The sequence below is a fragment of the Typopeltis vanoorti genome, chromosome 2, assembly GCF_054136105.1.
Source record: "Typopeltis vanoorti isolate ZY-2024b chromosome 2, IOZ_Tvanoo_1.0, whole genome shotgun sequence".
NCBI lineage: Eukaryota > Metazoa > Arthropoda > Arachnida > Uropygi > Thelyphonidae > Typopeltis > Typopeltis vanoorti.
Genome location: NC_143550.1, coordinates 173,074,943 through 173,089,270, shown reverse-complemented (window position 1 = coordinate 173,089,270; position 14,328 = coordinate 173,074,943). Strand labels below are relative to the sequence as shown.

The 14,328-nt window shown below is 36.3% G+C and overlaps 1 protein-coding gene and 1 pseudogene across 1 annotated transcript in view; both read right to left on the bottom strand.

Annotated features, from left to right (window-relative positions):
- Positions 1 to 14,328, bottom strand: part of LOC150109672 (neurobeachin-like protein 1) — a 1,254,229-nt gene that overhangs the window by 233,905 nt on the left and 1,005,996 nt on the right. The window contains exon 45 of the mRNA XM_090413954.1: positions 8,246 to 8,370. Within this exon, the coding sequence (XP_090270080.1) occupies positions 8,246 to 8,370 (125 nt within the window). The remainder of the gene's footprint in view (positions 1 to 8,245; positions 8,371 to 14,328) is intronic.
- LOC150109673 (5S ribosomal RNA) lies at positions 11,210 to 11,328 on the bottom strand (annotated as a pseudogene).

The following is a 14,328-nucleotide window of genomic DNA, read 5'->3' as shown; positions in this document are numbered from 1 at the left end:
CTTTATCATAGGTATGTATGTATAAGAAAAAAACATAGTATATATAGAGTTCAGTCCTATCCGTGGTGTGTCTTGGAATGTATCTCCTGCAGATAAGGGGGGGGATACTGCATTTTAGTGTTGTTGCTAATTTCTCTCTTATTCCATATAAATTTAATCATTTGACTGGCCACCATACCAGCTTTACTAATTCTTCTGTCTATTCCATATTTAATTTCCATCTTCCCTAAAAATGTGCCTAAATAGCTGAAATGTTTTATTTGTTCTACAGGACCATTCTTCATTCAGAAAGCAGTTCAGTTTCTATGTTCCTGTTTATTTTCATAGTTTTCATCTTTTTATTATCTGATTTTTATGCCATATCTGTGCCAGTTTTGATTTAGTTAAGGAATCCTGCAAACTTGAGGATTTATTTAAGACTACAACATCATTTGCATAAAGTAAAAAATTGAGATGAACATCTTCAATTTGGATCAGGTTCAATGCCACTTTTGTTTATAATGTGATCCACATAGATAATGAACAGCAGTGGAGATAATGTGCACCCTTCTCTCACACCTGATTTAATATCAAACCATGTTCCTTTCAAGTCTAACTACTGACTTACAACTCAAATATAAACTATGTAGTGCTGGATATAATGTCTCATTTACACCATATATTGTTTATTATTAGCGTTTTGAATATCTTTTTAGAATATTATTCCAAAATACAGAATACCATTTTGCATGTAAAATGCTATTCTATATTACCTGAAGATCCTCTACTCTAAACTAGAATATCTTTATATTCAGTTTTCATATCACTTTTATTATTTTCAATTCCTTTTACAGTACCCTTTCCTTTATTTCTTAACATTTTCAATAGCTTCCAGAAAAGGCCATCTTCTGTATTCTTTATAAAGTCTTACTAAGACTTTCTGTTTAGCTACTTTTACACACTATTTCGCTTTCTTATATTCTTCTCTGTATTCCCCATTTCTTAACCATGAGCAATTGATATGCTCTTTTCTTTTCCAGGACAGCCTCTTTTATTTCTTGAGTCCACCATGAAGTTCTAATTTGTCTATCCTGCATATAATTATTAAAAGAACACATAAGTGTTCTTTAATAATTAATATGCACAGTAATAACTTTTAATTAATAAAGGTGCAGATGTTGAAAGTTTATTTTTCACTTGGTCAGACTATAATAAATTTAGTTTAATCCTTTATCCAAATGTGTGCAAACAAAGTTTGCGCCTGAAAGTATCTTCAGGACTGGGTAAAGTGGTACAACACCGGGCGACTCCTTGCAAAGGTGGAGCAAGCTACCAACACTCCTATCTCAGTATCTCCAATAATGCAAAACACATTTCCTTGCAGATATGTATAATGTTATGCATTAAGGGAAGGGCCACTACCCAGACTAGTTTCAACCTTTATTGAGGTCTCTTCAGTGGGAGCTAGGCCCCCACTGAAGAGAGGTGGCACACCATTTGGCAGCTCCTATACGAGGAGATGCCCTTGCTAATGCTTCTGCCTTGGTATCTCCACTTGGGCCTGGCTCCCACTGAAGAGACCTCAATAAAGGTCGAAACTAGTCTGGGTAGTGGCCCTTCCCTTAATGCATAACATTATACATATCCGCAAGGAGATGTGTTTTGCATTATGGGAGATACTGAGATAGGAGTGTTGGTAGCTTGCTCCACCTTTGCAAGGAGTCGCCCAGTGTTGTACCACTTTACCCCAGTCCTGAAGATACTTTCCGGCTGAAACTCTGTTTGCACACACTTGGATAAAGGATTAAACTCAATTTATTATAAAAGGTACAGAAATTTTATACTAAAACTAATAGTACATTTTCAGTGTCAACCAAACAGTTATAGGAATGGAATACAAGTAACGAACATTCGGTGGATCACCTAAGGAACAGGTTCAAATATGAATACCTTTTTAAAGAAAGTTGTGAAGCTATTTTACACTGACCGAATTTAAATCGAAATGATTCTCTCTCTCTCTCTCTCTCTCTCAAAGATCTGGGAGACTTTTATTTTATGTAATCAATAAAAAACCAATTATCTTAAAGATTAGTTATTATTTTCTATCATTTCCTAGCATGCGGCAACAATTGTATTTTAATAGGTGATCCACCGAATGTTCGTTACTTGTATTCCATTCCTATAACTGTTTATGTGACACTGAAGATGTACTATTAGTTTTAGTAAGAAATATCTGTACCTTTATTGATTAAAAGTTATTACTGTGGCCTTACATGTTCTTTTAATAATTATACTATGCCACAGGTACCTCTAAAAATAAGAATCCTGCATATGATTTCACCCCCAAAAAGCCTTTCTGTGGGAGTGAAGGTGTCTTCAATATTTTCTCCACAGACTGCTAAAACTTCCTTACATATTTATCTTTTCAGTGTGATATTCAGTTTTATTCTACTCAAAACTCAATGGTAATCGCTTCCTATTTCAAATACTCTTGTGTGTCCTGAACCAGCATAAAGATTATGCTATCCACAATAACATACATAAATGAGACTCTTCTGATTCCTTGTATCTTCTCTTCATGTGCATTTGCGCACATCATTTTGTGTTTGTGCACAAACAGATTTATAGGGTTTAAAAGAGTTATTTACAGATGACCTGCAGGCAATCTGGAAATAACTTTTTTTAAAAAAAAAAGACAATTCCTCCTTTAAAGATAACCTTCCTCTCTTAGTGCACCACAAAGATTAAATGTTCATAGAATTTTGCCTATTTTGACTAGTCTTGCTGTGCTGCAAACAAGTTATATCTATTTGTTTTCAATCCTAGTGTTACAGAATATGGTATTTCTACCAGACATAGAAAAACTTCCCTGAAAATTTCATGAAAATTCACACTTAGATCACCAAACTATGACTTAAACTAGTTTACTGTTTCAGCACGCATAATATTTTTAGGCAATGCAATCCACTCACCAACCACTCTGCAAAGCACCTACTCCTCACAACATCCTTACACAGCTTCCAATGATGAGTTTTGTATTATTATTATTATATGAAACCACCAAAGAGTCAAGGACTGATTGAGGGAAGCTGCATATCACCCAAACCAGCTGTCAGAGCTACTCTTAAACTCATTCACACTAGTGCACTCAACACTTCAAGAGGCAAATTATTTCACTCACCCATTGCTCTCCGAGAGAAAAAAAATCTATATTTTATCCTTTTCTTGACCACGAGCAAACTTAACTTCCATGGATGCCTCGCGTTCTCTTCCCACCCTTTGTATAACAAAAATTTAATCAGACAATATCCTATAACATCCATTCAGAAATTTACAGACCTCTATCGTATTACCTCTCTTTTCCAGTTAACCAGAGTTTGTAATACTCATATTTTCAACTTGTCTCATAATCTATATTCCATAATCCCAATATAATTTTTGATATTCTTCTTTTTGTCCTTTTAGCAACTTCTTTATGCCCTTGGAACCCAGGAGACCAAATCTGTACACAATAGTCCAGGTGTGGTCTTATCTTGAGTTGTATTTGCAATTTTTGCTATATGAGTCTGAACTTCAAATTCCTATTCCTTATAATGCTAAAATTCCTGGTGTCATCAGTTTCTTGTAGCATAATGCTAATATATGACATTGGAAATCTCATTGTGCCAAAGTGCATAACACTCACTAACATTAAATTGATAGACATTATCATTTGCCCAAATTTCCAGCCAATTCAAATTATTCTTGGAAGTTTATTTTCCACTTGGTTAGACTATAATAAATTTAGTTTCATCCTTTACCCAAGTGTAGGCAAACAAAGTTTGCACCTGAAGTAGTTCAGGACTCAGGCAACTCGTAGTAAAGGAGGACCAAGCTCTCATCATTCCTTGTCTCAGTATCTCTCATAATGCAAAGCACATCTCCTTGTGGACATATATAAAGCTATGCATTAAGGGAAGGGCCACTACCCAGACCGGTTTCGACCTTTATTGAGGTCTCGTCAGTGGGAGGCAGACCCAAAAGTGGCGATACTAAGGCAGAAGCAATGAAGAGGTCATATTTACTTATACGAGTGGTTATCACCTCTTCTGGGTCTGCCTCCCACTGATGAGACCTCAATAAAGGTCGAAACCAGTCTGGGTAGTGGTCCTTCCCTTAATGCATAGCTTTATACATGTCCTCAAGGAGATGTGCTTTGCATTATGGGAGATACTGAGACAAGGAGTGATGCGAGCTTGGTCCACCTCAGGTCTACTTGGTCTACTTCAGGCACAAACTTGGTTTGCCTACACTTGGGTAAAGGATTAAACTAAATTTATTATATTCAAATTATTCTATAAGTGCTGGTGATCAGCTGTTTTATCCAAAGACTGATCCCTGAGCTACACCATAGATCACCTTAAATCCAGAAGATTCACACCCACCATATACCACTTTGATACCTGTATGTCAACCATCCACTTATTCAAGTCAAGAATTTAAATTCCAAACCCACGGTCTCCAGTTTATTCAACGGCCTTTCATGTCATATTTTATCAAATGCTTTAGCAAAATCCTACAGCATCAGACTGCATCCGTTTCCTTTATCTAGCTCAGCTACAATATTGTTAAAAAAAATGAGTAAATTGCTAAAACATGACCTCCCTTTAGTAAACTCATGCTTTTCCTAGTAGAGTATATAGCTTGTCTGTCAACTCTTTTCTGTATGTGAGTTCTTACCAACTTCTCTAAAATCTTCTCCACCACACCAGAAAAACTGATATGTAAGTAGTTAGATATGATGATTTTTTGCAACACTATTTGTATAGCAGAAATATTATATTCTTTCCATTCCTGTGGTATCTTTCCTAAGCTGAAACTCGTTATAGAAACAAGTTAAAGGCTTAGCCAATTCAGCTAAACATTCTTTCAGTATAAGTGTTGATCTACTATCTGTCCCTATTGCCAAATTCTTATCCAGGTTATGTAACAGCTCTTCAACCTCATTCTCATGCACCTCTAACTTTTATCAAATGCAGTAGTAGTAGCATTGTGCACCATGTTACATACACCTGGTTGATATATCTTAGCAAAGTAAGCACTCATTAATTGAACAACCTCATCAGCTTCTTACACTAGAATGCCATTTGCATTCAGTAAAGTTATTCTTCCACATTCATTCTTTCTTTTACTTGTGGCATAATGATAAAATGCTTTTGGTTAGCCTGCATAACTAATTTCTCTTCCTACTCTAATTTAGCTTTCAGCACAATACTCAATTTTTTGGTCTGCATTTTATATATTTCATAACTCCTCACACACTTATTGCCATAATATTCCGTTCACATAATCTTCTTCTTATGGATCTCTTGCTTAATAAGGCTGCATATCCATTTCATTCCCATCCTATTTGTTCTTTGAACTCTTGGAATACATCCATATAATGCTTCATTTAAGCACCTTTTCAAAGATAAGATTCCCATACTTTGCTGATAATTTTTCCATTTAGTAACTGACACCATGGGACCAAAGACAGCATTCTTCTGAATTGGTCATAATTTCCAGCTCTGTAGTTCAGCATGTAATCTATCCTAATTGGAACATCTATATAATTAGCTATTTTCCAGGAAAGTGGGGCATGATCACTATCACCACCTGGTAGTAAGGTAGTCATATTCTTAATTGAGACCCCCCCCTCTTCTGAACACTATAATCACATTAATCTGGCAACAATCCCTCCCAAACGTATGTCTTTAATCATATTCACTCACCTTTTTTAATTCACTAGGCTCTGCAATCATGACAGAACCGACACCGACTTAGCGAACTTCATCTGGACTCTATCTTTCTAAGATATCCATATCCCTTTGAAAACTAGGCAAAAAAATCTACAATACAATAGTCAATATGCAGCCTGATAGAGGCCTTAAAGGAACCATAACTTTTTTTGTTTCTGCATGTCAAGATCCTCCTCATCATTGCCATAATCCACTGTGATGTTCTAACAATTTTAGCAATGTGATCCTTAAACTTCAAGTCTCTGTCCACCATCATTTCTGAATCGTCTCTTTCACCTTCTTTAAAATTTTCCTATTAAACATATACTCCACATCCAAACCTACTTGCCTACCAATAGCTCCACTCACTGGAGAAACATAGTCTATTGAAATTCTCCTATGAAACCACAACATCTGATCTATTCCTCATAGTTCTTCTAAACTTTGAAGCTCTGGAGATACAGAGCTGCATATCTCCATGTAAATCTATTCCAATATAATTATCATACAAGGAGTTGGTTTTTTGATTCATAAAACTGTCAAAAGATATGTGATGGATTTAAAACCTACAAATAGCAGAAAAGCTCTCTTGTAAGACTTAATGGAAAACCGATAAATGTATCAATAATACAGATCTATGCACCTACATTGTTATATGATGAAGAGTGTATTAATGACTTCTATGTTATATGATGAAGAGTGTATTAATGACTTCTATGTTATATGATGAAGAGTGTATTAATGACTTCTATGTTATATGATGAAGAGTGTATTAATGACTTCAAATTAACTCAGTGATAAAAACACATTCCAAATAATGACTATCTCACTAGTCCAAGGAGACTGGAATGCAAAAATTGGCATAGATACTGGAAGGAATTTTCTTCTCCATTGTGGTATATTTGGTATTGGTGAAACGAATGACAGAAAATACAAACTTATTGATTTTTGGTCATTCAAAATAATTTAACAATTACTAATACTTAAAATTACGAATTTTCCATTCAGAAAAGTTACATGCTGAAACTACCAAGCAGGAAATTATGACCAACTGAGGAGTATACTGAGTTCAGTGGAATGGTATCAGTGGCTGAATGGAAAGAATACTGACAATGCATATGAAGGATTTAAAAATTTCTTAAATTAAGAAGTAAGTCAGAAATTAAGAGGTATCAGAATGTTTCCGAAGAGTTCGAAGAATAAATAGGGTCAAATGGATTAAAATGGAGTAAAATGGATGTGTAATCTTATTAAGCAAGAGATTTGTAAGAAACAGATGATTTAGAATATCATCCTAATGTAATTATACCATTGCATAAGGATGATGTCCATTATGAAAATCATAAGCCGCATGCTAGAATAGTCAACTGTTGTATAGAAAGCTAAGTCTGAGTATGAAAAAAAAATTGGCTCTGCTAGCAGAGCCAATTTTTTTCTATCGACATACTATCGATATGCTGCAATTAAAGGAAAAATGAATATTATGAATGCAGATGATGTGAGGGTGACAGATGCAGAAGAGGTTGTTCAACTAATGAGAGCCCATTTCACTAAAAGCTGTCAACCTGGTGTATGCAACATTGAGTTCACTGCTACCTCTTCATTGAAGGAAGAAACTCAGGTGTATGAAGAGGAGGTATTAGAGCTGTTGCACAAACTGAATAAGAATTCAGCAATAGGAACTGATGGAATATCAGCAAGGGTGTTAAAAGAGTGTTCAGCTGAACTGGCTATTCCTTTGACCAGGCTATATAATTTGAGTCTCAGAACAGGGAAGATTGAGCAAGAATGCAAAGAATGTATGGTAATCTCATTACACAAGAGTGGTACAAAGACGATGTATCCAACTACTGACCAACCAAGTATCTCAGGAGTGGTAGTGAAGATTTGGGAAAAATTGGTTAGGGTCTGAATTCAGAAATGGGTTGACAGTGAATCTCTATTTAGCAATGAACAGCATGGGTTTACTAATTTAAGGTCATGTTTTTAGCAACTTGTTCACATTCTATAATAATGTTACCATTGAACTAGACAAGGGAAATGGATATACCACGATACTTTTGGATTCTGCTAAAGCTTTTGACAGAATACAGGTTTTTTTGCATGCAGAGTCGTGAATGCCATGCCTGAGAGTGTGGTGTCTGCAGAGAATTTGACTGTGTTTAAGGTGCGGTATGATGAGATGTGTGTATGACAAAAGGACCTCCTAGATGGGTCTTTCACTCCATGGGGGTCTTGGGATGATGATGATGATAATAATAATTGTCATACCTGGGCAACACACCAACTAACCTTCCCTCTAAACTGCCATCATTCACACTTCTCAATAATCTTCAGATATCCATCTTCAATTACTGCCAACATCTGTGTGTGTATTTCTTAATCAGTTTAAGAAAATGTTAATTTAAGGAAGTATCACTAAATAAATGAATAAATATTTATATTTTTATACAGGAAGCAACAACTATGAACATATGTATTACTGATATTTAACTATAAACTACACTCACTTGGCTTTTACTTCAGTGATGTTTTTAGGATTCACTACTCCAATTGGTTTAGACAGATCTCTATATATGAGAGGGTTCTCTAGATCTAATTCCTCAGATACATAATCTGCTAAGATCCATGGAAACTAGATGGCAAAAATAAACAAATTAATTAATCATAATTTAAAATGTTTACAAGGCATGAACCAGTACTTCAATTTCCAAATCAGTGAGTAAGTGACTAGCCAAGTATGATTTTCTAAATACCTATGCCTTTTCAACTGAAGGTGAGTTACCGATCTCACATGAAGGTAGCAGGGTTTTTCTCTCAGAAACTTGACAGGTAAACTGCCAAGAGGAGGGCACATCCAATTTACAGACAAAAAATACTATTTGTGGTGGGCAGTAGGTGGCACTGTGCATAGACAATGGTAGTGTAGTTAGCTGATTAAGTTACTGTTTTCTGAACAAGTTGGAGTAATTGGGTAGGAAAACTAAAATTGAAAAGGTTGAGTGTAAGAGGGAGAAACTTATGCAGTGAATGTATATTTGTTGATCTTTTTTGTGGAATAATTTGAAGAATAGAGTGGATAAAAATTGGCAGGGGATTACTGAAATTAGTAGAATGTATATCAGTTCTAAAGCTGGTACAAGAACTAAAGGGAATCTGCAATTTTTGTATACTAATGCAAGAAGCATTCGAAATAAGAGGAAAGAATTTTTGGCATTAGGAACTTGGCTGTCAGCAGAAGATGTGCTTACTGGAATTGAATGTGATGGGTACAGTATTTTCAGGGAGGATAGAGAAGATAGAACAGGGGAGAAGTACTGTTGATGACAGCTGATGAATTGCAGCCAAAGAAAGTAGTATATCAAGAGGATAGAATTGTGAATGATAGTTCATTTGAGGCAGTGGTGTGAAATAGTGACCAACGTAACCAAATATACAGTTGGTTGCTGCTATAGGCCAGGGAGTACAGGGGTGAAATTGAATTTGTGCATCAGCAAATTAGTGCAATGAGTTCAGGGTTAGTGATTATTATGGGGGATTTTAATTAAGGCGATATCAATTGGAAGGAGGAAATATCACGTGGCAAAAAGGAAATGGAGTTCATACATCTTCTACAAGATAATTACTTGAAACAGCACATAACTGAAGGGACATGTGGTACGAGAGTGTTGGACCTGGTTATTGGTTCAGAGGATATATGCATAAGTAAGGTGTCCTCGTTACTTCCAATTGGTGAAAGCGATCATGTGGTATTGACTTGGGAGGTTGCAATATTTGTGGATTTCTCTCTTAAGAAGGGGTATATATAGAACTATAGGTAAGGTAATTATAACAAGCTTACAGCTGTCCCATGGCAGAACATATTGCAGGGGAAAGATGTTAGCAGTGCATGGGATATAATCAGCGGGTATCCGAGGAAGGCAATATCAGAATGTATTCCCAACCATTTCTTTAAATCTGTTCCTCACTGCGTTGGATGGATGAGTAGTAGTATCAGGCTTGATCGATATAAAAAGAAAATGTTATGGAGAATTTACAAGGAGAAAGGTGATCAGTACACCCATGAGTAGTACAAGGCTCAAGCTAGGAAGGTTATCAAAATTATTAGTAAGAAAAGCTAAATCAGATTATGAGAAGACCTTAGCCAAGGAGATCAAGGGTAATCCCAAAAGAGTTCTTCCACTATGTGGCAAGTAAAAGAAAGAATGACTTTGGAAGGATAACCTTAGTAGGTGCTGATGATATTGAGGTGGCCAATTCCGATGTAATAGTAGAGTTACTGAGTGATCACTTTTCGAAAGTCTATCACCCAAGTGAGAATTGAAGTTAATAAATCAGAGGTACTTAGTATATTGCAGAATTTAAAGGCAAACACTACTGTAGGTTTAGATGGAATATCAGCTCAGATGTTGCGTGAATGTGCAAATGAATTGTCAATGCCTCTTACTTGGTTATTTAACTTAAGTTTGAACTCTGATGCAAGTAGTGAAAAGGTATCACACCATATTATCAAAATACTAATTAGAGATAGATGTTGAAAGTTTTTTTCAATTGTTTAAACTGTAAGTTAAGGATACCAAGAAATTATATATCTTGGTTTAATCCTTTATCCAAGTATATGCAAACAAAGTATGACGATGAAGTTTCTTCAGGACGGCTACAGTTAAACTCGAAACCAGTCTGGGAAGTCACCCTCCCCATAATGCTTAGCATTATACACACCCAAAAGGATGTGTGTATTGCATTACAGGATATTAAGGCAAGTGATGTGAAGTCATTAGCTTCTATATACAAGTAGCCATAAGAAACTTCATGCATGTGCAAACTTTGTTTGTTTACATTTGGATGAAGGATTACACCAAGAATCTAATTTATTGGCATCTTTAACTTAGAATTCAACTTGGTTGGATAGTTTTTGGAAAACAGCATGAAGAACTCAAAGGAAACAATCTGATCTGCCATAAAAGAAAAATATTCAGCAGTTGTATACTTCTGGTCAAAACATATGGAAGTGAAACATGGACTCGAACTAAAAAATTGACACATAAACTGAGAATTTCCCAGAGGAAAATGGAAAGATCATTACTCAGTATTACTATTCTGAATAGAAAATGCAATACTTGGATCAGAGCTCAGACTAGGGTGAGAGACATTACAACAGCCATTAAAAGATACAAATGGCAATAGGCAGTTCATAGTGCAGGAAGCCCAAAGAGACAGTGTGAGGATGAGATGAATTATTATTATTATTTGACACCTCCAAGGAGTCCAAAGACTCATCGAGGGAGGACGCCTGCTCTACAACTCTGTCTCCACCAACTACCACAACTACACCAACGCCGACCACCACCACCACCACCAGTATTTCCACAAACTCACAAACATCCATGCCCACGGCGGGATTCGAACCCGCAGCCTTTTGGATGGAGAGCGGATACGGTAACCACTCGGCCAGCCAGGATGGCAATGATTAATGCCAGCAGCATCCAGGATTCCCAGGTGGACACCCTCCCAAGTACTAACTGGGCTCAGGTTTGCTTAACGTCAGTGATCAGATGAGAACTGGTTCTTTCAAACCAATCTGACCGGTGACAATTTAAACAGATTAAAAAGATAGCTGGAATTCAGTAGATAGAAAAACTCAAGATAGAATTGAATAGAGGACTTTGAGGGAGGCCATCATCCAGCAGCAGACAGAAAATGGCTGCTGATGATAATGAGGCATGGTTAGGGTTAACAGCCTCACTAGTCAACCACTAATAGTGAACTTACAAGCATTGCTGCAATATTCTTACAATAAAATATCATTTTAACAAATATTTTATTAACATGACAATATTTTTATACATCTTTCATTTCATTTTCAATTACCTAAACTAACAATATATTCTGTAACCAAAATTATGTTAAGATATTTAAATATGTTAACATGTGCACTATCCCACAGTGCTGAGGTCAATTAACCCTCATCCCATGTCGGTGGAACTTTTTTGTCCAGCCAAAAACTATTGGCTGTAATATATTTTAGGATGGGACAGGTAGCACCATCTGTGGTAGTGGTAAAAAAACTTCAGGCTGAGCACTACAATGTAGGCTGGTAGTCCTTTAGTTTTGGTTTGTTCTTTCAGGTGTAAAGAAGCCTCGAAGTTTCTGAAGGACAAAAAAGGCCCACCGACATGAGCAACGGGTGTCAAATGAAATATTGAGTTTGTGCTCTTTTTCATTTTTTTTACTGTCTGATGATATTTTTGTGCAAAAATTACTAAGAGTGAGGAAAGTGTTAAAAAAATTTTTTACAATTTTAGCCAAAAAAATAGTTTTTGAGAAATGCTAATTTTTCGAAATTTTTAGCTCCAAAAATGGCTCTTCACAATTCAAATGAGATTGTTTATTCTCTCCGTGAGCATGAGCCCATTAATTATGTTGAGAGTGAGGCATCTGAAGAAGAAGATGAACACTTAGAAACAGAAGAAGCCAACGATAATTTTTCCACCGACAAAGAGAACTTCAAGCAGCCAGTTACTCGAACTGTGGGACAAAGACCTTATATTCATGGTACAAATGGTCACAAGTGGTCTTCAAATGCTCCGGAAACACGTGGTCATTGATCATTGGATATTAGAATGCATTTTCCGTCTCCATCAGGAGATGTGAATATTTAAAAATTTAAAAAATTTTTAAATATTCGCTATAATTTTTTAAATATTCGTCCATTAGACGCATGGAGCTTGCTTATAATGGACGATATTTTGAAAATTATTGTTTTGCATACTAATCAAAACATTCGATCTGTTGCGAGTAATGTAAACGATACATTTCAAATGAATATTTTTATTAAATAAACCATGTAAATAAAAAAAATCAGGCATTTATACTATTTTTTTACCTTTTTACGATTGCTGTAAAATTAGCAACTTTCAATTACAAAAATAATTATTGTAATTTAAAGATATGATTTTGTCATTAATTATGCATTAATGTGCATACATTTACCTACAAAACTAAAAAAAAACAAGGTTTTGTTCTATTACAAGCAGAGATATGAATTTTTAAAATTTTTTGGTCTTTTTCGTGCTTTTCCAACGCTTATTTGTTTAAACAATTTAAATAATTTTTTTGCTTGTTATTGATTGTACCATGTTTTGGAATGTATTAACAATGTGCTCTGTGAACGTCAGCTTAATTATTCAATAAAAACATAATTTAATAAGCCCCGCACACAAAAGTCACACCGACATGGTTGATCAAAAACAGTGACATGAGCTGAGGGTTAAATTTTATTATTATTTTTGTATTATTATTATTCAGGCCTCCATGGAATAAAATGACTCATCGTGGGAGGTCCTTCCTAAGAAAGGCAAAGTCTATCAAGACTCATCAAGGGGAGCCCCCCCCCCCTAAGAAACACAAAGTGTACCATATCACTCCTTGAACTCATTGATCGTTCTCGCTCTCACCACTCCAACAGGCAATGCATTCCATGGTTCAACCACCCTCCATGCAAAGAAACCACTCCTCACCCTCCTGCCCACAGCTTCCCCTTGTAACCTCCAGGGATGCCCCCCCCCCCATCGTCACTCCCTCCTACCGTTCAACCAAGCGAATGAACTCCTCAGTGTCAACCCCCTGCAACCACCTCTGAACAGTCCAAAAGTCTCAATCATATCACCTCTCCCTCTTCTATCCACCAAACCCTGCAGTCCACCCTCACACCTATCACTGCACAGTCCTGAAACCATCTTTGTTATCTGCCTTTGTACTCTTTCTAAAGTCAATTTATCCGGTTCAAATCCTGGGGACCAAATCTGAGAACAACAGTCCAAGTGTAGCCTGATCACGGTCTTATACAATGGAATGATAACTGTTTCATCTCTGCAGGTCAGTGTCCCTCTCACCATTGCAATAATCCTCTGTGTACCTTCACCACCTTTGCAACATGTCCCGTAAATTTCAGATTTCCATCAATCATCAACCCAAGATCTCCTGTCTCCCCTACCTCCTCCAGCACAACCCCTCCCATAGAGTATGCAGTGTCCCATCGATGTCTCCAAAACACCAAGACCCTACACTTTGCTGCATCAAACCGAAAACCACACTGATTTGCCCATCTATATAGCCCATTCAAATCCTCCTGCAGGGCTGCCGCATCTGCACCACTATAGTTCGCCCACCATTTATAGATCCCTTCTTGGTGCCAAGAATAGTCGATTCATGCTGAAGGAGAGAAACAAATGAAGGATGTACGAATTGGTCGCCAACATGAGAAATCACGTGCTTTCTTGTCAGTCGCTGTACTAGTACTAGCTTGATTTTTGTTGTTCCTTTTTTTGCATTATTTTTTTATTATTAATTTGTATGATGGATCCAGTACAGTCAACAAGTTATATTGTTACACGTTTCAGTAGCTCTTGCAAAAGAATATTGAATAATGTGCTGACATTCTGCGAAAAAGAATCGTTGGAAGGTCGTCTTCTTGTTCCCCTTTCTCAAGTCATAAAACGTGCAAGTGCAATTGCGGGTGTATCTGGGTCGAGTGATAAAAGAATTCGTAGAGAATCAAAAGGTAACGGTAAGCCAAAATTTAAATCTCCTA